At 46.2% G+C, this 22,797-nt stretch overlaps 1 protein-coding gene across 2 annotated transcripts in view; it reads left to right on the top strand.

The window, feature by feature from the left end:
* GDPD5 (glycerophosphodiester phosphodiesterase domain containing 5) overlaps positions 1 to 22,797 on the top strand; it is a 1,185,048-nt gene that overhangs the window by 1,048,581 nt on the left and 113,670 nt on the right. For both annotated transcript variants that reach the window (XM_069640071.1, XM_069640072.1), the window contains one exon: positions 5,376 to 5,458. In XM_069640071.1, the coding sequence (XP_069496172.1) occupies positions 5,376 to 5,458 (83 nt within the window). The remainder of the gene's footprint in view (positions 1 to 5,375; positions 5,459 to 22,797) is intronic.

Raw genomic sequence — 22,797 nt, 5'->3', positions numbered from 1 at the left:
GGAGGATTCTACAATACATGAAAAGGCATGAGATCGACGTAGCCATGATCCAAGAAACGCATCTACTCCCCAGAAAAAAAAACCTATGGGCTCGGAACTGGGACTGCCACAGGTACTTCTCCTCATATTCGTCCTATTCCAGAGGGGTGGCAATCCTAATCAGTAGGAGAGTCAACTTCCGGCTAGTACACACGGAGAAAGACTCCAAAGGCAGATTGCTTCTGGTGTGCGGTATCGTGGAGGGCCAAAAAATCATCTTTGTCAACTCCTATGGCCCCAATGTAGACGGAGCTAACAACTTTGACTGGGTACTGACTCACCTTTCCACTCAAGACCTGGCAACCATACTTTGGGGAGGTGACCTGAACACAGCTCTAGACCCAGCAAAAGACAGATCGCCGACCACGCCTCAACCTACTTCTAAAGCCAGCTTCCAAATACAGGAAATCTGCAGAGCCTTCGACCTTATAGATGCATGGAGAGTCCAAAATTGGGATCAGCGAGACTATACCTTCCACTCGGCAGTGCACAACACCAGCTCCAGGATTGACTACCTATTTATCTTAGCGAGAAGCCCGCTGATATGCGGACCCTGCCAAATCGTGCCCAAAACTTTCTCCAACCACTCCCCTGTAACCCTTATCTGCACCCCATCCAGCCACAAGCCCCCTCTACTGCGCTGGCCCTTCAAAGCAGGCTCCATGCAGGACCAAGTATTCGCGTCTGAAATAAGAGAGGAGATATCCGCATTCCTAAACACCAACATGGGCACAGTGTCCACAATGAGCACGATTTGGGAAACATTAAAGTGTTTCACGAGAGGAGTCTGCCTTGCTAAAGAAAACGGCATCCTTAAACTAATCAGACGGGAACTGGACGCCTGTGAAGAGCAACTAAAACACCTTGAGCTCAGGTGCGCAAACACGAATGACCCAGGTTCTCAAGCCGCCCTAAAAGAACTGCAGAAGTTCAGAACCGTAGCAGATCGTGAAATAAAATTCCTAAACCGCAGCGGGCAAGTCTGCCAGTACGGCGAAGGCCAAAAACCCGGAGCCCTCCTCGCAAATTTGATAAAGGCAGACCGGAAACTAACAACAGTCGAAGGAATACGATCCAGACAAGGCGCGATGTTACACACTGATGAGGGAATCGCAGAGGATTTCAGAACTTTCTACCTGGAGTTGTATACCTCAAAACACAACACGAACTCAGAAGCCCCACGTGAATAACTGGAAGGCACAGAACTGTACTGGGTAGAGGGGCAATTACACGAACCCCTCAATGAACATATCACGCCAGAAGAGATCATCGAGGCCATCAAAACCCTTCCACATTCCAAGCCCCTGGACCAGACGGCCTGACAGGCGAATTTTACAAACCATTTGCGAATACTCTAGCTCCCCTCCTCGCCGAAGTATACGTAGAGGCACTGGAAAAGGGATTCCTCCCTCAGTCCACCTGCGAGGTCAACATAGTCCTTCTACATAAACCAGGCAAACCACCTGAAGATTGTGCATCGTACCGACCCATCTCTTTGCTCAACCTCGACAACAAGATTTTGGGGAAGGTGCTCACAAATAGGCTGCTGCCACTGATGCCCGCTCTTGTGCTCACAGATCAAGCTGGATTCGTACCCGGACGCAACACGACCTTCGGAATCAGGAGGCCATTTGGCATGATCGAGGCCCTGGATCCCTCCCACCAAGCAGTCGCAGTCCTGCTTGACGCTGAAAAAGCATTCGACTCGGTGGAATGGCCCTTCCTTTTCGCAGTGCTCACCCGGATGGGCCTGGGTGCCCGATTTATCAAATTGATATCCCTGTTATACACCAACCCCCAAGCCAGCATCATCGTGGGTTCAGCAAAGTCGGCCCCCATAGAGCTGCAACGCGGCAACAGACAGGGGTGCCCACTCTCTGCGTTAATATTTGCATTGATAATGGAACCCCTGGCTTCCAATCTTCGAGAACAGCAAAACCTCAGGGGGCTCAACATAGGCCCATACAAGCTGATCATATTCCTATACGCGGACAAAGCGGCACTGTTCATACAAGACCCCATCGAAAATCTGAACCCAGTCATGAGGGAGGTAATCAAATTCGGGGCAATATCCGGCCTAAAAATTAATCGGACTAAATCCATCATATTTCCGCTGACCCCAGCTACCAAGGCATTTGTCGACGACTTTCAGTTTACATGGGAAACATCCCGAGTCCGCTACCTGGGGATACAGATGTCACTAAGCTATCACAACGTATTCCGAGACAACTACGAGGAAGTGGTGAAAAAGCCCTGCAGGAAAAAGTTACACGATGGAAGACACTACCGCTGACCCTGTGGGGAAGAACCTCCCTAGTTAAGTGGTGATACTGCCGAAGCTTCTGTATTTATTCACCAACATTCCTATTTTGTTACCACAATCTTTCTTGAAGAGACTGAAAAGCATGGTCCTCGAACTGCTGTGGGCAGGCAAACCAGCCAGAGTGGCACACTCAACACTGACCCTCCCGGTGTCCAGCGGAGGCCTAGCCCTTCCAGGCCTGGAGAAATACTTTTGGGCAGCACAGGCACAATTCCTTAGCTTTTGGTACTCCACGCATATGGTCAGACCACACGTACAAATTGAGCGGGCCCTGGCGAGACCCAATCTGTTAAGGGTGGTCATCATCAGCCAGCTTCCAGTACCCAACAACACCATGAACATAGTACTCGCAACGTATAAGATTTGGAAGAGAATTGCCCAAAAATATGAGGTTCAAACACAATACTCACCTCTCCTTCCGGTCACATTCATACCAGGAATCCCGCTGACGTCAGAGAAGGTCTTCCACCAATGGGTGGAGAAGCTGCGCATAAACACTCTGGGCGAGCTATTCACCGAAGGCATCTTCTTGACTCCCCAACAGGCAAAACTGAGAGGCGCCAACACCTCCCTTGACACATGTATCTACTTCAGAACCAGATATACCCTTCAAACACTCTTTCCCACCTTTCCACGGCAACCTCTGTCTTGGCAGCTTCTTCAGAACGTGATCCAGGCACAAAGGGAAGGCAGACTAGTTTCGTGTATCTGCAAATCCATCATCACCGACACAACTCCTAACAATACCTGCGCGAAAACAAGATGGGAAAAGTCCCTTCAAACAACCATTCCAGAGGAAGAATGGACATTTATCCTGAGACAAACACAGAAAATAGCTCTCAACTCTTGCCTTAAAGTGATCCATTTTAATGATCTGCACCAGACCTACTTCACACCTGTGAAAAAAAAACAAACAACAACCTGAAGCATCTTCAAGGTGTGAAAGATGTGGGAACCCCAAGGCCCCAAGACCTCATATGGGACTGCCCCAAGCTGACTTCATTCTGGAACCAGGTTCTGGAGACGACGCAGCAATTGTGGGAGAAGAGATACAACCCACTCCGACGGCGGCACTACTAGGGATGACAAAACTACTTTCACCGGCAATAAGAAAGCTTACAGGATTGTTACTAACACTCGCCCGTAGGAGAGTCGCCATGTCATGGGTTCGGGGGCCCCCTCCTACAGTAGCCAATTGGCGTAAAGATATCCTCTATTGCCAAGATGTAAAGTCAGACTTTGTCAAGACGCTGCCCCTACACGCACGCCCACCAGATATTTGGGGCCCAGTGGTATTATTCCTAATCAACGAAGCCGAAGAGACCACTCCTTTTCCGTCAAGGGCCCAAAGCACGCAGGGCATGGACATGTAACCAGCCCAACCTCATGGACTCGCACCTCGAAAGAACGACACGGAGAGGAGAAAGGCAGACTCATGGAGGCAACAGATGGGAGGCAAAGTTGAGAGGAGAAGGGAGTGGGGAGCAGGGGGGACGGCGCACAGTTAATACACCCTAATGTGGGTGAGAATGTTTGTATTAAGTTGAAAAACCTCAAAAATAAGGTTTAAGAAAAAAACTATCCTGCACAGCTATTCTCTGCGTGTCTCTGGTGAAGGTTCCTTCTAAAGGTCAGGCTGTGTTGCGCAGCCTTCGTATGGCACACATGCTCTATCTCCTCTCAATTCTCACCCTACTTTTACTTCCTAGCATCTCCTGGTTAGCACCCCCACTTGCACCATCTTTCCATTGTTTTTAAATGTCTGTGCCCCCTTATCTTTCTCCTGGTATGTGGGATTGCTCCCCCCTTCTGTCTCTCTATTCATCTTCACCTTCATTATTAACCATCCTTCATCTTCTCTGTGCCCAGTCCTGTTTCTGCGCCTCCTCCCTTCTTGCTCCTACACTCCATCCTTCATCTCCTCTGTGCCCAGTCCTGTTTCCGCACCTCCTCCCTTCTTGCTCCTAAACTCTGGAATTCTATTCCCCAGTCTCCTCGTTCTGCTCCCAGTCTTCTCTTAAAACTCCCCTTTCCTCATCTTCAAATCAAATGGATTGCTACAATATGCTGGTTGCGCTTATTCAATTCATGGATTTATGCTGGCGCTTTTTCTAACTTGTATACAGTGCTTGGTTGTAAACACTTTAAAATCAAGAAAATAAGTTAATATTTAAATAGGCAACCTCTTGGTTCTGACAGCGGGCCCATTCTCATGACCCAATGCTTGCGGGTTTCCCTACGACAGGAAACCCTTTTTTCTTTATTTGACACGCAGTTGTGTCCGGAGTGTGTCAGGAGTGTGTGAGGGTGAGCAAGGCTAATTATCCTTAGAGGGCTTGACTGCTTATTATGGATTAGGGTCTGTCTGTATGGGAAGGCAGATTGTCTGACAGATGCAATGATCTTCTGGTTTGGGGGTGCGTGAGGGTGGCCAGAGTTCTTACTACACTTGTGTGCAATAGTGTGGGTCCTCCTTTAGTGTCTGCAGGAATTGTGTATGCCAACCAGTGGCAATGCCTGCAGAGGATCTCCTTGCGATTGCTTCTAGAAGCTTTCCCTAGAAAACGGTGGGACCTGGAAAATGGATCTCAACATTCATTAGGCAAGCTTGGTTGGCAACCAACATGGTGTTTGGGGGTAAGCTCATTAATTGTACTGGCAAATTCGGGGTTCTCTGTGTAGACAGATTGGAAGCGGGCCAGTTGTCTGAAAACTCAATCAAGTAGAGGACCTGTGCCTTCACCTGCACACGGCCCATGGTTGAGCGTTAAATGCATGGGATGCAATAGACGATTCTTCCATGTGCTATGTCACTTTGCAAGGGATTATGAATGAACTCATTTCGCAACTTCTCTTTGTGTTTTTTTTTACCACAAGTCTGATCCTAGTGAAACCGACGTGATCAATTAATGGTTCTTCTCGTGGATTATAAATGCAAAGGAATTATTAATGGACTTAACTGGAAATCATATCAGCCGACTGCATTTTTAATTCTTTATTTTTTTCATTGTAGCTTGCACCAGAACACACCTTAATGTCCTTCCGAAGAGCGGTGGAGCACAGGGTCTACGGCGTGCAGGTGGATGTGATGATCAGGCAAGTCTTGTGCACTACGTGGTTCGTTTGAAGCATTGCATGTGCCCAAATAGCACAGAATCCGCCACCCTTATGGTTAGCAGAGCAATATTTGCTCAATGGGGTCTGCCAATAATCGTTGTGTACTTTAAGCTGTGTATATCTTAATTTTTGTATCTTGATTTAGGAAGGTGCTAACACTTTGTATCATCCTTTCAGTGGCGCAGGTTAAATGTACCGCTGTGACACAGGCAATGCTGGCGGACTCAACAGATCAAAATATACTTCATTCAGGTGGTTTAAAAGACCATTAATCGCAATTTACTGGAGCAAGTCCCCATTTGAAGTGTGAGGACTGAAACTGAAGCGGTGGTGTGCACATGAGGGACTATTGTTAATAACATTATGTATTGTTATTGCACAAGCCTAGCTCAGGAGCAGCAGAGCCATGGACAGGTTATAGAGCAAAAGACTGGTAGCGTGCAATTAATAAGTTATCAGGTGAACATTAGTAATACTTGTCGCACTGCATTATAGGGGTGTGCACGGATAGACAGATTCCAGGTCACACCAAGCTGTTGTTGGACGAGCCAGGTTTTCAGTTCTTTCCTAAACTAAAGAAAATGGAGCAGTCAGATTGCCACCGGGCTAGTGGTGCACGGAACTGCGCTTAGCATGAGAAGGACGGTTCCCTCGCTTTCTCCCGGCGAGCCAGTGTAGTTTCCAGTGAGGTGATGGTTTTACTGCAAGATGACTGTGTGGCAGCAAGTGTTTTTAGTTTGGTCATCATGTAGGCTGGCGCGCCGGCTGTGGTTGCCTTGTAGGTGTGGCATGTGGTTTTGAACCAGATCCTAGCCAGCATGGAGAGCCAGTGAAATGTATGCAAGGTGTGGTGGGTGATATGGTCAAATGGGCTAGAACAGGTGATGTGGCGAGCTGCAGTGTGTGGTGTGCCTCTTTGGGGCTGGCCAGATGCGTAGCTGAGAGCTCTGCGAGGAGGGTGCTACCCCTGTCCATATTAGGGCCTGCAGCACTCTTTGGAAACTCCTGGGCAGGAGGAAGGGCTTGGTCTTGTGATTTGATTGGTTATTTATAATGAGCTCAATACCCAGAGCTTTCTAAGCGCGGATTCGGGGAGCAAACCTGTGTTGCTCTGTGTCGTCTTGCTTCCAAGGGGAGAACGTTGCCCCTGAGTTATCCTCCCGGACCCTTTTTCCTGATGTGTTGTTGGAAGGGTAGAGTGCTATCTACAATCAATCTCACAAATTGGGTAACGCGCTTTGCAGTGCGCTTAGGTCACTGATAATCTGTAATGGCGTGCTGCAGTGCTAGTTTATTTAGGACCTACCCTTGACCTAAAGTAAAGTGAAAAGATACTAGTCGACTGCGCGCACCCAAAATATATATAAATTAATTCTCGTAACATTAATGTGTATTTCTCAACCATCCATATCCATATATACTTTGATCAAATGACCAATTGTAAATTAGATAAGCAATGATAGTTGAAGAGGGGAGGGAAGCAGCGGGGGAAGAAGTTCTAGTTCAAAAGGGTGGACCAATGGACCGATATCAATGTCATGTGGTTATGATTGCAGCCTAGACTCGCTGAAGGCTCTGGTGGCCCCAATCAAGACCTCGGGGGAACACAGAGGTTTACAACTTAGCAACCTGAAAAGTTACTCTGGCTGAAGACACATTGGGTGTGTTGAGACCATTCTATGCGGAGGACAGGCCAGTGGAAATAGCTCTCTAAAGTGATACTGCTCTGCTAGAGTGCTCAGCAACTTGTAACCGGGCAACGCTGAATCATCAATTCACACACGGAGCAAATACCCTCCAGAAGGGCCATTTTGGTGTAACGTATATTACTGATTGAGCTCAAAAAAGTTTACGTTTTGTCTGTAAAATTCTTATGGTTTTTGGCCATAACAATTGTTTTCCGACTTTAAAGCATTATACTTCCTCAACCCATGTGTGCTCCTTGCGCATCCATCCCACTACTAGCGTGTGCCAGCAGTTTCTGCAGCGCCAAATATGTGACATGGAGCAGCATCAGTGTGATGGGCTGGTGGTGGGCCGATATAGCTCTAGCCCTGAACTTGCCCGGGCCACGATTTTCTGGGCCCTGGCACTTACTTTGTTTACAAATGAAGCACTGCTTGGAATGTGGCTACACTGCAAAGAGCATTAATCATTTACTGGGGGAGAGAATTAGACATTTTGGGAAAAGTGCATCATACAGGAAGGTGTTGAATCTTGGGAATGAAAAGTGTTATGTGGGAAAACACTTTGTTGTCCTTATGGCCCAGGGTGGTAGATTTTTGAGGGCAAGCCCCTTGCTAAGCCTACTACTACCCGCTGACTGTCCCCATGGATCGTGGTATCTTCCCTTTGGTCATGGACTGCACTACTGACCTGCCAGTGCTTCGAGGGCCTGGAAGCAGTGCCTTCTTTACAGCTGTGTTGCCCAGACACACGACTGCCGTAGAGAGGGCACATTTGCCACTTCACACCTTGAGGGATGTCTTGGCCAGGCCAGCAGAGGGTCTTCTATTTGCTTCTAGAAACTTTCCCTAGAATACTGTGGCACCTGGAAGATGGATCGCAACATTCATAAGACAAGCTTGGTTGGAAAAACCAGAAAAACCGTAAGTGTGACTGAGAGTAACTGTTCAGTCTCATCCAGTGGTCGAAGTGGGCGGGAACGGTTGGGAGCGGTGCTCTACTTTTTCTTTTTAAGTTTTACTGTTCCTATACTTTTATTTTAAAAAGAAAGCATTACGGAATGATTTAGTTTGAAAATAAAATTGTAGGCAGAAGTTGAAACTTGCACTGCACTGAGCAGTCCCTTAAATAGCCGGTGTGCTTGCATGAGGCTTTGGATTGTGCATGGGAGGGGGCGTGGTGATGGGGTTTTTGGGGAGCGGGGGCAAGCTAGCACGGAACATAGATCCACTACTTCTTTTCGTTCACTTCGACCCCTGGTCTCATCTGAGAACCGTGCACCTCGGGTACCCCTGCACTCTCCCCGTAATGTAAGTCTTTGAGCACCCATAAAATACCACACTTTGTAAACATGCAATGCTCATCCAGGGGTACTGTATCCTCATTTGCCCTCTGGCAGCATATTTTCCTGCTCATAGTGTCTGGAACATCTGCCAGGTTTTTCACTACGGTCACTCACTGAGTGTTAAAGATTGTAGTGCCATTTGTGCATATGATATTGAACTGGTATGACATTATATACACATCTAAGAAAACAAAATGTAACTTTTAAATGTAGGAATGACATTCCTGAATCAACAGAGTTAATGATTGTCCTTACAATTGGCTTTATGTATGGTTTTATTCCTTTTGCTATCGCTCTTCGTTTTTATTATATTTTATCGTGTTTTGTTTACATTTGCTCAGCTTCTTTTTTTGTGTACATTTTAAGCCAAAGCCTGATCCTTTTTGCATAAGAAATTGATTTATTAATATTGAAATGGATTTAACTGTTATTTTGTCTGTTTTTTTAATTTGAATTGTAATTGTAATTCTAAGAATAATATATTGTAAAGTTGATTTATATCGGCTATATCAAAAAACATTTTTTAAAAAATTAAAAGTAGTGCCATTTGTAGGCCCCCCTGTGGACCACCCCACATATTAGATCTTAGCTCATAACTGATCAGTTGAGGAAGGCTGGTCCAGCAGTACAATCTTATTACAACAGTCTATTTTCCCATGGGTTTTTTACTGAAAAGTTTCTTTTTAAAACTCATCGACATTATCGGTGGGGGGGTGGAGAGGGGTTGTTGATGGCCTCCCCCACAACCCCTCCCTCTTAATTTAACATTATTCCCTAACCCTTACACCTTATATACCTTTACCCACCAGCACATATTTTTTTAATAAACAATTTGGTAACCACTCCCATCGAAAAAGATTGTCGATGTAACAACGCTGTACCGATCCAGTAGCCCCGTGTCTAGTTTTGCTTTCCACCTGGAGCTATTTCTGTAACTCAAAACCTGCCCTGTTATAGTTGACCTGGTCTTTGATCCCAGTCCCACTAAAAGGACCCATCAAGCCACATGTATTCCTTGGCATATTCTAGGCTCCCATAGACTACAGTGGAGTCCTTTAATAAATGGATACTGTAGATTATAAATTGGCTGACCATATAAAAGTGTAATCGCACCCGGGGGAAGAGTGCTTAGCCAATCAGGTGGCTGGAACAGTCGACGAGAAGACACATTCTGCACCTGCTGCTTCCAACCACCCGAGGACCTTCCCCAGGTGGTACCATTTGAATTTTTTTTCAAATGTGTTTTAATGTGGGGAGCCTGCCCACCCCACACCCTCCAAAACTATCCTTACCCCTTTCTCACTCTCCTCCCTCCTTCCCTCCCTCGCTCCCCACTTTCCTGCTGGACTGGAGCTTTGTGCTCTCTGCCTGCACTCCTCCCATCTTCCAGCCACTCTTTTCGTAGTCCCTTTTCCCTATGGCGGTAGTCTTTTAAAAAACAATGTCTTCCGGTGACTAGATGCGCAAACGATGCCAATCTCCAATGGGGAAGAAAACAAATGTGCAACCCTGATAAACCCAAGGGTGCAAATGACTTTCACCCCCATTATGGGGCGTGGACATGGCCCTTAATGGCCCACAGCCCTCGCGGAGTCCCTTGATTTGCTTGGGTCTACCTGGGATTTGGCTGGCGGGACGTTAAAGGCTATGTCCGCCCCCCACAGCTAGGGTGAGTCATATTTCATTTTGCTCCCATTACTACAATCAAACCCCAAGTGGTACTCCATTACATGACCGGTTGCCTCACCTTGAATTCTTCATCTTTTATTTGGATTGCACCTGCTTCCTGCATATTTCGGCTTCTGTTGTGTGCAAAGTCTTAAATTTGGCCTACTCTTCTTGAAAGGGAGCCAAGCGTTGCCCACACCTGACCAAGACTTAATCCCAATGGACGCACACAGACTGACACAAAGACCGCAACTCACAGTGCTGTGCTATTGTTAAAAGATGCCCGCCCAAATGCTGGCCACCCTCACTCTGCAGAGGCGCTGCTGCTCTCGAGGTAGGTGCACACTTAAAACAATAAAATAAAACTGTAATTTGCGGAGGTGTGTTTTCCATTTGCTGGAACAAAGATGTTGTGGGAGTTTGGGAAGAGTGAATGAAGACTCACCTCCACTAGATCAGTGATTTCCTAACTTTGGTGGAGAGCAGTGGGACATCACAGGCTAAACTTCAGACTATAGCGGTCAATGCCACTAGATTTTTCAACAAAAGTTTGCTTGATTTTGTTTTGTAGACCTTAAATAAATTATCACACACTCAGAATAAGATGCAGGCAATAATTTTCAAGTAGACCTTTCATCGCCTCATGCTGCATTTGAGCATGATACCGCGCAGTGCTGAGAGACCGCGCAGTGCTGAGAGACCGCGCAATGTAGTCTTGTCTTGTTCTTTTGCTCCTAAAATGATATGCAATGATTCACGACCATAATTCTTTCCAAAAGGGGCTTATTCTGCCACCCAACACAAACCAACCTGAGCTGCTGTTGTATCTTATGCAACAGCTTCTGTGGAAATGCACAAGATTCCTGTGTGACCGAGCAGTTCTGGCTGGACTTGCCCCTCTTGGGCTGGGACCAGGCCTGATTTGCATATGGCATTTCTCCTATTGTAATGGCTTGGCAGGGAAAGACGGATGGTTTGGAGGGTTGCCCAGAGCAATGCCAGAGGTTAAGATGAATTGAAAACCTTCCAGCCATCACCTCTTTTGTTTTGCTCCTCTGTCATCTCAATCAGCTTATATAATGAGTAAAAACAATCTTTAAACTGTCAATAAAATCAGTAGGCGACTCACTTTTCCTCCGCTTGTGATACCGAATGTTCCCCCCACACCACAGAAATCTTTTGCACCAACTCGGCACCATAACTTGCGCCCTCCATGAGGCCAGTTAGCTACTCTCTTGAGTAAAATGCTGGCACACGCTGGCAGGGATACTCCTTCTCATGAGCTCATTCATGTTAGCTCAGTAATTAATCTTGTGTAACGCACTTCAAACCATAGCCTATGAGGAATTGGAACACTATATGACTGTACATGTTTCCTCAGTGAACTCATTTAGGTTACTCTCTAATATTTGGAAACTGCTCAAATTCCAAAGAGTACCAGGGGGCATGTACCATTACCAGGCTGCCAGTTCCAAACAGCACCCACTCCTGGTGCCTTTATCAGTGAAGCTAACCATAAATGACACCTGTTCGGGTGTGGTAAGGGTTGGTGGAGGATGTGCTTCCTGTCTGGCTAACCACATCTTGGGCAAGGGTTGCGCACTTGATGCACTGTGGGAGAGGGCTTTCTGGGGTTGTTTGAATTACTTGCAACGAACGTGCAGCTTACGTTAGTGCGGCCTGCACTTGCACCGCGTACGATGCGCGGTGCATCCCACGGTCTCTATGATGTCCTCCATTCTCACCTGGTCTACAGGGAACTATGGAGATTTCCCAGTGGGTCTCTGCACCTTGGGCTTCTTTTGAGTAGGAGAAGAACAGAATATGCTACAAAGCTTCTAGCATATGTTAATATGGGCCCCCCTCTGAAAAACACTTCCCGTACCACTTTTGGCTCCCAGTCCGTCCTGCACCGATTCTTCCCCATTTCAATTTCTTTTAATTACTTGTACAATTTAGCCACGGGGGCAGACTAGATGGTACTTCTTCCTCCTTCGGTTACTCCCTCCTTTTTTTGCTGTGCCCTTTATACATTTTTACGTAGTTTCATGTTGGTTTCTTCAAGGTTTCTTAGTCTTGTATTCGCTAGTCTTTGAGAACCGTCTGCAAATCAGTTTAGTAAGGCCTCCCATTCTGGGGTTTTACTTGATGCACTTCTTCGGTGAAAAAGTTGTAACATGTTAAATGGTCCCGTCTACATGAAACGGGTGACATCTATTCCCCTTTATTATGTTCATTTCTATAGAGATCACATGTTTCCGGTCAGTAGTTCATGAACATATATTAAAGCTCATTGGCCCTCGCCAGGTCATTACCAGCCCGACAAAGCCTTTGTCGGGCAGGTTGCAGCCGCGTCCTGGCCATCATGGAAAGGGAGAAGGGACTAGGCATAGTCCCTTCTCCCTGTTCCCTGGTGGCCATCTTTTTGTTTACTTTTTTCTTATTTTTCAATGGCCGCCATGGAAAGGGAGAAGGGACTACTCTCCCCGTTCCGGATATTTATTGTTTTGTTTTCTTTTTTCAGTTATGAGATGTCTCGCAACTTAAAAAAGACAATATTAGTACCATGGTCTTACCAGCCGGGGTACTAATAGCAATACTGCTTCGCTTTGGCCTCAAACTATGGGCTCCAGGGCATTACCTAAACCAATAACGCCCCCCAGCTCGGGTCTATTGCTTAAATATACTGCCATACATATGACAAAAAGTTCAGGCTCATTTATTGGTTGATTTCTTCCCATTTTGTTATGTCTTACTTTATTCCATACCTATTCGCATTCAATTTCTTTGACTATGCTGGTATTTGGCTTCAACCCTTTGCACCTTTTCTCCCATGGCCACGCCCTCATTCCCCATTTCCTCCATTATTTCGTAATCATTTCATTGTATTTAGGTTCCCTGTATTGTTTTATATTTCCTGTTATAAGTTGTTCCATTTTAAATCTTATCTACTCTTTTCATAATTATACTCCTTTTTATTAATTACTTGTATATCCCTTTTTTACCCACACTCCCTTACAGTTGATTCATTGTGGCTTTCACTCCACCCACGGAGAAAAAAGAGCCTTCCCAGGCAGCTCTCCTTCAAATCCCCTCTAGAGGTTTACATTAAGCCTATTACCTATCCTCTTTGTGCTCACAAGGTACACAAAGGAAAGCCCTTTATCGCCTCAGCCGGGCACGGTAAATCCGAGGCATAATTGCACCATATCAATAAACTTGCAGCTCGTCACCAAATAAACTACGAGCGACCCTGGTAGCAAAGGTGAGATGAGGCTTGTTTCCATGAAGCTGTGCAGAAATGGGTCTGCAAATCTACATAGTGTTCCTCGCTCAAAATGTTGCCCTCCATCAGAAAGTCAATATGACCCATTTAGTCTGTTACTTTAACAATGGAGTTCCTAACATTACATTATGGGGGGCATGACTTGACAGGACCATCCAAGCTCTATGCATTACTGCTCTGCCAGCCCACTTGGCACAGACCACCTCCTCTCCTGGAGCTTTCCATCACACCAAATGATACTAAAACTGCAGACTCAGCAGTCCCGTGGTCATTATTCGGGTTATCAGACTGCTAAATCCACCTCCATAATATTATGTTATGTTATGTTATTTTGCACTTATATAGCGCATTATATAACATTGGTATGGTCTGAAGGCGCTGGTAGGTTGAACGCCCTTGGGAACCGAAGTTCAGGTCAGTAGAGAGAGTAGGGAGAGTCAACGGCGCGTGTGTGCACCGGGTATGTGTGCAGCTGGTGCGGTATTCGTTAAATAGCTGCTTCTTAGCGGGCGTGGTGGTTGAGGTCAGGGGTATGTGTTCATTCTGGCAGGATTTATCCAGACCAACTGTGGCTGCGTTAGGCCTGAGGAGAATGCCTAGCTGGGGTGTGTGTAACCAGCAGTGTTTACTTAGAGTGATGGGGAGTGAACGGGAGGTGTTGGTATGAGAACAGTTATACCAAATGGTGTCATAGTATCTCTGTGTTCAAGTTGAGTGGTGGTGTAAAGAAGAGAGTAAGCATGGGGTGTGATATGATGGGTTATATGCTCTTTCATACGTTCTCTGCATTCCAGACCATACTATGTACGTCGCACAGTTCTATGCGCTTCTGTCCGTTCTATGGACTTTTATTCATTCCATGCGTCCCCATCAGTGCAACACACTCCGATCTGCTTGATGCATTCATGCATTCCAGTCCGCTCAGCGTGCTCCTGACTGCCCCACGCATGCATAATGTGAGATGAGCATTCCCGGGCATCGGACCGTGTCTTACCTCCTCCTCCCAGAGCTTCATGGGCACCCGTGCAGTTGCTAAGCAATCCGTATTTAGTCTGCGGCACCATCCCTTAGCTTGGCTGCAGCTCCTTCTGCATTGCCACAATGGTGGCTGCCGTTCTGCACCGTCCAAGGATCATGTACTTCCCTGGGCCTTAAGTAAAATGCCACTGGCTTGCACACTACCCACCCATGCATGAGAGGTGGCACTGGCAGCGTGCCAGTCAGACATACATGCCAACATTCTGTGACCAAAAATCTGTACGAATCTTAAAGTTTCAAAAATAGTCAGGCGAGGAGGTAATGATAGGAATAGGGCGCGTCAGCAGCCCATTGGCATTGAATGAGCCCGCTGCTGCTGGTGCATTCAATGGCAAAGAGGCGCCTGCCATGCCTTCTGCCACCATGCTGCGCCTTCTCCCGCTACGCCATCTCGGGGGAGCCCTTGAAAGACTCCCCTGAGCTGGCATGGTGGGAGTCTATTGGCGCCTTTTGTCAAAGGCACCCGTGGCGGAGGGGCGCATTTAGCCCTCCGCCGTGGGCGCCTTTCACATCAAAAGCCTGCATTCCGCACCTTCTCCCGGTACGCCAATTTGGGGGAGCCCTTGAAAGACTCCCCCGAGCTGGCGTGGCCAAATTTGTTTTTTTAAATGTAAAATATATATATATTTTCTTAAATCATATTTGTTGCCAATAAATCGGTAAGCAGTAGGACTGCTTAAAAAGCGGTATCCTACCACCTAAATCGGTAGGGTTGGCAAGTATGGTCAGAGACTCCCTCCCTCACAGATATTACCTTCCCTATGCCCTGAAGGAATCTTTTAACTATAATGCGTTCAGGTGAATGCTTGCAACATGTTTTTGTCTCATGTTTTAGGCCCAAGGAGAGAATGTACACCAAGAGAAGTGGGCCATTTGTAATCTTTCTTTGACATTGAACAGAAGGTTGGGTTGCCTGTATGAAAATCTCCCTCGTTATGTTAGTGTGTGATATCCAAAAAGCGGCCAACCAAAGCTGAGAGAGCACTCCTTTTGACGAATGTCTGTGCCGCCATTTTCTCGCTTTCATGTCAAACGCGTTCAGTTTGAAAGTGTGCGCCTGCGTGTTGCCATTTCACTTCCGGAAACGGGGAGAATGTAAGCTCCTGCTTCTATAAACCAAGACCACTCGCAGATTTAATTCCCCATGAAGCTGTGCAGAGGTAAATGATCACAAGCAACATTCCGCGCATTTAATTAATAGTGCGTTATGTGCCAATAGTGCGCCGAACCTACAATATCTATATCAAAAGCTCTTCGCAATGTCCTTCTAATACATGGCATTTTATTCTGCAAAACATTAAACTCTACATAGCAGTATAAAAAATGAAACAACAGATTCTACGTTGATTATATGCATCAGGGACACGAAGGTCTCCTACATTAGATTAAGCAAGTGTTTGTTATTAGTAAGGGGATGCCGGAGTGTGGCCATGTATTATAAGGAGGTAAATACTCCCATCTGTAAGGATATTGCACGTCAACTTGGAGCTCTGTGACCTCATTAAAGGAACTCTGCCTTTGGCTTAATTCCTCTATTTGGTCACAGAGTCCTCAGTCACTTGCAATATCCTTGTAAGGTATGATGGGGGTACTTTATCCATTATAAAATGCGTGGACTCTTGCAATATATTTATACAATCCTGTATGAAAAATTCTTATTACAGGCCAACTCGACAACTGTATACGAAAACGATATCACTATATTCTATACCACTTGAAAGACCCCTGCCTGCCTGTGTCTGCCTGTGCTTGTCTGGCTCTCCCGGCCTCCCTGTTTGCCTCACCCCCCGGCTCTCACTCCACTCTGCCTCTGTGTACCCACCCCCCTCCATCAACCTGAACGGAACCTCTGCCCTCCAACATCCTGACCATGGCATGCTGTCCTTCAGTACTCAAGGTAAGCAGACCACTGCATTTGCCTATCACTCTTGGTGTACTGATCCCTGCATATTCCTATTCTCTAGCTTTTACCTCCCACTTCCCACCCCATTCCTGCCACCGCTACATCGTTCCCGCACCACTAAACCCTGCACCATCGAGTGGCTCCCCACGCACTGGGACACTCTCTCTGGACCCTCCACTTGCGCAGTACTCATTTCATACGTGAACTAGTTCCCTCTTCCCAACCCCACTCTTTTTACATCCCCACTGCACCGCAGAGCGCCTCTCCTGCCTCACCCAAGATCCGCTCACTGGAACTCCTCAAACCTACCTGCCTCCCCACCCCCCTCCAATTCTCTCCCCTCCAAAACAATTACTGCAACCCTCCCCACCACAGACCTGGTTCCCAATGCATAGGTGCACTACGATTTGAAAAGCTTTGCTCTCACACATCTCATCAAGCCACGAGTATTGAATTACCTATTGTCTGCAAGACCAGATGCCTCTGGATCTCCTCACGTACAACCACCCCTCAGTATCCCGCAATCAGTTCCTTCATTACCCCGTTCACCTCTAATCACCCTGCCAATTCAACCACCTTCCCCTGGCCCATGCCTAAGATCAACCTCAATGCCAATTTCAATTGTGCGCTGTACTGTGAGAGCTAGAAACACCTGACCGGCACATAGTCAGAGCTTGCTCTGTAGTACTTTAAAATGAGATAGCTGCACCTTGAGGTGGATGGGGTGTATGATTTCTTACTCCAACACCAATCAATAAGGACAACTCAATGGTTTGGGAAAGGGGAGTCTGTTTACTGACGAGTACAAAAAACGGGGAAACATGGAAATCAACAGTGATGCGATAGCCCCTCTCGCTTCAACTCCCAACGACTTCATGCAAACAGTAACAGTTGTACCCAAAATTTGTCATCATTGACGTGTAACACTCAAAAGTTTGTCATGCAATTCTATTGGTTGGAAAAGGTAACTTAAATATAGGTGCTATATCTGTATATGGTAACGGGAGTGTGAGGATTGGGTAAACATCATTAGGTGGGCGTCTAAGCCCTTCCTTCAAAAATGACTACGGTGGACATCACTAAAAGTACGACGTCCCATTGGTTCTACTATCTATAGGACCCTAGATTATTTGGTCCACTACGATTGGGTTGGTTGCATAAATCTCCACTTTAATTAGCAGCACGCAGAATGGTCAACCAGGTGCAGGATGCCCCAAGATTCACCCGGCCTCCCTTCAATCAGTACTTTAGTGCTATGTGTCAATTAGTTGGCTGTGGTCAGCCTCGAAACTGTAGCTCCTTGTCAGGAAAAGTTATGGTATCTACTGTTTGGGAGATAGCCAGGCATAGGTGCCTCTTCTCGCTTGGCTGGTCACGTGCTAGCACACTGTGAATTTGCTTGGTTTTCCTTCTATTTGTGCATTTAATTCTTTATTCGGCTTGCCACCTGCCTGCGCCTCCTTATCTCGACCTTCATGGGCCAGGCTGCTCTGTTCTTAAGTTTCGATTCTCCGAAGCTACTGTCCGACTCCCTCTCTTGGCCTGACCTCGACTTACCAGGCACGAGCTGCTCTTGCTGAGTTTCGATTCCGCCGTCTATTTTCGCTTTAGCTGGAGTACGAATCCTGTCCTGTTTGACCTCTAGTAACCTGAGTTAATTCTGCTTTTGTGTAAAGTGGACTCGCACTTATATAGTGTGCTTTGTTGAGGTAGATATATAGTTGGCCCTTGCCGCTCTATTCTTCTACCAAGCATAGCAAGCTGCAGTGTTTTCTTAGCTTATTGTGGTAACAAGCATATGTACAGGCGTTAGTTGGTTGAATAGCGTCATCCTGCTTAACATTTTAAGTTTTTTATATTTCAACATCGTCTCTCCTTCTAAGTTCCTGATGTCCTTATTCATGACGTTTTATCTCTGTGTGTCATCTTTTGATTGTCGCTTCTTTCTTTTGTGAGTCTGTTCGGGCCCTTGTGATGTCACCATTCGTCTTCAATTAAGGCCTGTTGCGTTTCATCTGGGACAGTGTTTAAGCAATCTTCATTTTGTGTCATTTCCTGGTAGGGTTTTTTCAATGGATACCTTACTGTCCATGGTTGTCTGGTTATTGGTACTTCAATAGGTATTGCTCTTCTGAGCCCTAATGAAGCTCTCTGCTCATGTATTTGCTCATCATACGTCACATATCTCTGCGTGAACGTTCTTGGTACTTCCAAATGGGCGACTGGAGTGCAGGCTTTATTTAGGACCTCCTCTACAGCGCTGCTGAATGTCCATTCGCTTGGTGCTCGTGTCACCCTTGTACATTACCTCATTACTGACCACCATCTTGATATCCTTGCTGTAACTAAATCCTGGCTCGATAATGCCTCGGGCCCCCTCCTCTCTAGCCATTCTGCCTAATTATTCCATCCTTAGAGTTGATTGCCTTAACGCACCAGGAGGTGGCATAGCCCTTATTGGCAAATCCTGCCTTCACATTAGACAGATTCCTACTTCCCCTGTACCAGGATATGAAATTCTGCTCACCAACCTGACCTTCAATCCCCAAACTACTCTCAACCTCCTACTTCTATATTGCAAACCCAACTCCCAGAGTTCCCCTCCGGTAGACATACTGCTACTGCTCACCCCCCTCATCAAACCAGCTGCTAAATTCATCCTACTGGGCGATTTCAACCTGGTCTTCAACAATCCCTCTGACATTAAAGCCTCCACCCTTGTTAACTCTCTTGCAGAAATGAAATTTGGCGAGCACATTTCTAATCCGACTCATGAAAAAGGATCTACTTGATCCGACCGCGGTTGATTTTCCTACGGCTGAAAGGTTTGCATGTGAAATGTACGAACCACAAAAGGTTTGTACATTTCCCATGCAACACACGTTCAAAACCCCTACATACCCACACCCCCATCCACACCAACAACACACCCACGACCCCCCCACCCACACCCTCAACACACCCCCACCCACACGCCCAACATAAACAAACCCTACTTAACTTTTCTTCAGGCTGTGTCCCTGCGACGCCTGTTCCCTTTCACTTCCTTGATCAGGAACTGGCGCCGCAGGGTCCTTTTCTTTTTTTTTTTCCTTTTCTGTTTTTTCGAGAGCTGCAGGGTTTTCACCCGCAACCCCCGCTCACTATACTTGGTGGTAGCATTTTTCAGACTTTTTGTATGGTCGGACCTTTCTTTCGGTCCGATGGTACAATTCCATGAAAAAGGGCGAAGCCTTGACTGGATCCTCACAATGAATAAAACTGTCACCATCTCAGCCATTAGCCCGCTACCCTGGTATGACCACCTGTTGACTGAGTTCCTCCTATCCCACTCCTCCTCCTCCAACTCCAACCCCACCACTTCACAGTCCTCTACCCTGGTCCATAACACCCACAAACTCACAGAAGAATTACTTGTGCCCACTCTTCAGGAGTTACACACAACTAATGCTCATGCAAGCAATGTCCCCCCAGGCCCTGGCTGACCTCTACATTCTTGACCTCTGTAGCACTATGGAACCTCATGCCCCCCCTCAAACCAAAAATACAGAAACAACATAAACAAGCCAACAGTTGGTTTACGGAAGAGCTCATCTCCCTCTGCAGATGCAAAAGAGCCCTTGTGCATAAGAAACAATCCACCCTTGTTAACTTCAAATCATTTTTCAGCATAGCCAAAATGTACAAACCTGCTCTAATCGTGCCCAAAGCCAGCTCCTATAATACTAGAATCACCAATACTAGCTCCAACTTCAAAGTACTCTTCTCCATACTCAGAGCTAGAAAACCCTGTCCCGATCACCTCCAATCTTGGTTTAGACAAAGAGTGGGGCTTCATCATCCAAATCCCCTCTGCCAATAAAATCGATACACTGAAAGATGAAATAATTGCCAAAAAAGTCCACCTCGCAGCCAGACCTCCTGTGATGAATGTACTGACACAATAATCTGAACCCAATCTATCATGGCCCGACTCTTTAGTTTCTCCCAAGTCTCCCAGACAGACGTACTCTGAACTATCAGTACACTCAAACCTTCCAACTGCAAGGGTGATACCTGTCCAGCCCACATTGTCAAGCTTTGCACCACCACCTTGACCCCCATCTTCACTGACTTTATCAACGCCTCCTTTTTTTACCAAGTGCGTCCCTACCTGCCTCAAAGCAGCCTGGGTCACTCCACTCTTTAAAAAAAAAAAAAATAAATACTCCCTTGACCCCTCCATCCCCACCAACTACTATCCCATCACCACTGTTCCTTTCATCCTCAAAATCGTGGATTGCCTGGCTTATTCCCAAAATCAACTTTTCTTAGAACACCATCACTTGCTGGGTGCTAGACAATGGGGCTTCTGCCCCAAACACAGCATGAAACCTGCCCTCTTCTCAAAATCCAACCAGCCAGCATCCGTGACTCCTGCAACCTTGCCATCCTTCTTCTCCTCCTAGACTGACCCCTCTGTGGCATTCAACTTCATTGACCACGACTTACTTTGTCAACAGCTATCCACTTCTCCACTGATGTCGTAACCTGAATCTAATCCTTCCTGAGTGATCATTCCTCCAGAGTATTCATCAGTGACTCAGCTGCCGACCCTATCACAGTCCCTCTTGGGGTCCCACAAGGCTCTTGCATCTCACTGACTACTATAATACCTACAGTAATTCCCTCTTTGACCATATAGACTCCCTTGATTCCCAAGGGCCTCCAGCTCGATGACAGAATAGTGCTTTTCCTTGGGAAAGAGTTTCCTACTTAAGTAAAGTCAGGGATGTCCGAGGCCATCATGATCTTGTGAAAGAATGGCTCCTTATCCTGCTAGGGAAGCATCGGTCTGTAGGATAAACTCCTGAGAGAAGTCAGCCACTTTTAGGATAGGGCTCTGACATAGGGTCTCTTTCAAAGATGTGTAACATTTCTGATCTTCCTCATTCCACTTGATCGTTTGGTGTTCTGGTTCTTCAATTTATCAGTGAGCCTGGCTGTTTTACTTGAAAAGTTGGGTATAAAGCTACGGTAATAGCCAAATTGTCCTATAAATGCCCAAAGATCTTTTTTCATTTTGGGTGTGGGAGTGTCTAGAACGGCTCTAACTCTTTCTTGTTGTGGCTGTACCATACCATTTCCCACAAAAAAGCCCACATATGTTACAGCAAATTAAGCCACTTTATGTTTCTTGGGATTGGCTGTTAATCCTGTGGCTCTTAAGACTCTGATGATGGTGTATAAATGGTACTTAGGTTTTACTATGGATCACAATGTCGTCTATGTAGGCCCCACAAAAATTAGAATAAGGTTGCAAGATTGTATCAATCAACCATTTGAAAGTTGCAGGGGCCCCATGTAGCCCAAATGGAGAGGACATTGAAGTGGAACAAACCTAGAGGTGAAGGCTGTTTTCTCTTTATCAGGGCTTTCAAATGGAACCTGCCCAGTAGCCTTTTGTAAGGTCTTTGGTAGAGAGATAGCTAGCGTTACCAAGGCGGTTAATAAGATCGTCGATGCGAGGCATGGGATAAGCATCAAAGGCCAAAATTGCATTAACATTTCTGAATTTCTGAAGTCAATACAAAATATCCAGCTTGCATCGGGTTTTGCTACTAATACAATGAGGAAGACCAAGGACTGGTAGAAGATTCAATAATATTGGCATCCAGCATTTTCTTAACTTCTCGATGATAGTCGCTTTACTTGCCATGGGTAGCCTGTAAGGTTTTAGATGTACCACTTTGCCTTGAGGGGGGCAGATATGGTGATAAAGTCCCTTCACCTTTCCTGGCTCCCCTTTAAACACATCAGTAAATTGGCTGAGTAAATCATACAGGTCTTGTTTTTGATGGTTGCTAAGATCAGGAGGAATATGTTCTATTATAAAAGATTCATCGGGCAATAGACATGTTAATACGCTGGTAGTTGACTCTGTGGGGTTTCGTTTCCACTCTTTAAGGCAATTTATATGGCATACCTGGGTTTTCAATCGACAGTCAGGTTGGGAAACTGTATAATTACAGGGACCTGTTTGTTCAAGTACCTCAGATGGTCAACGCCATTTAGATGTTAGTTTATTCTCTGAGGTGGGCAATATGATTAGGACTTTTTGTCCTAGACAGAGAGAACGCAAGGAGGCCTTTTGATTATAAGATTTTCTGTTCTTGCGCTTTGGCCATATGGGTTTGAACTAAATATCTTACCGCAGTCATATGCTCTTTAAACCTGTGTACGGTTTGGTATAGTGGTATTGGGGCTTCCTCTCTTTCCTCCCATGTTTCCCTTAACCTGTTTATGGACGGGAACCCTGAGACATTTTAAAGTAATTCAAATAAGGAATAGCCTGTAGAAACCTGGCGTGTTTTCCTAATAGCAAATATTGCCTGCGGTACTATTTGATCCCA

This window comes from Ambystoma mexicanum, chromosome 7q (genome assembly GCF_040938575.1).
Source record: "Ambystoma mexicanum isolate Mex_15411 chromosome 7q, UKY_AmexF1_1, whole genome shotgun sequence".
NCBI classification, from domain to species: Eukaryota; Metazoa; Chordata; class Amphibia; order Caudata; family Ambystomatidae; genus Ambystoma; species Ambystoma mexicanum.
This window is presented reverse-complemented; position numbering and strand designations above follow the sequence as displayed.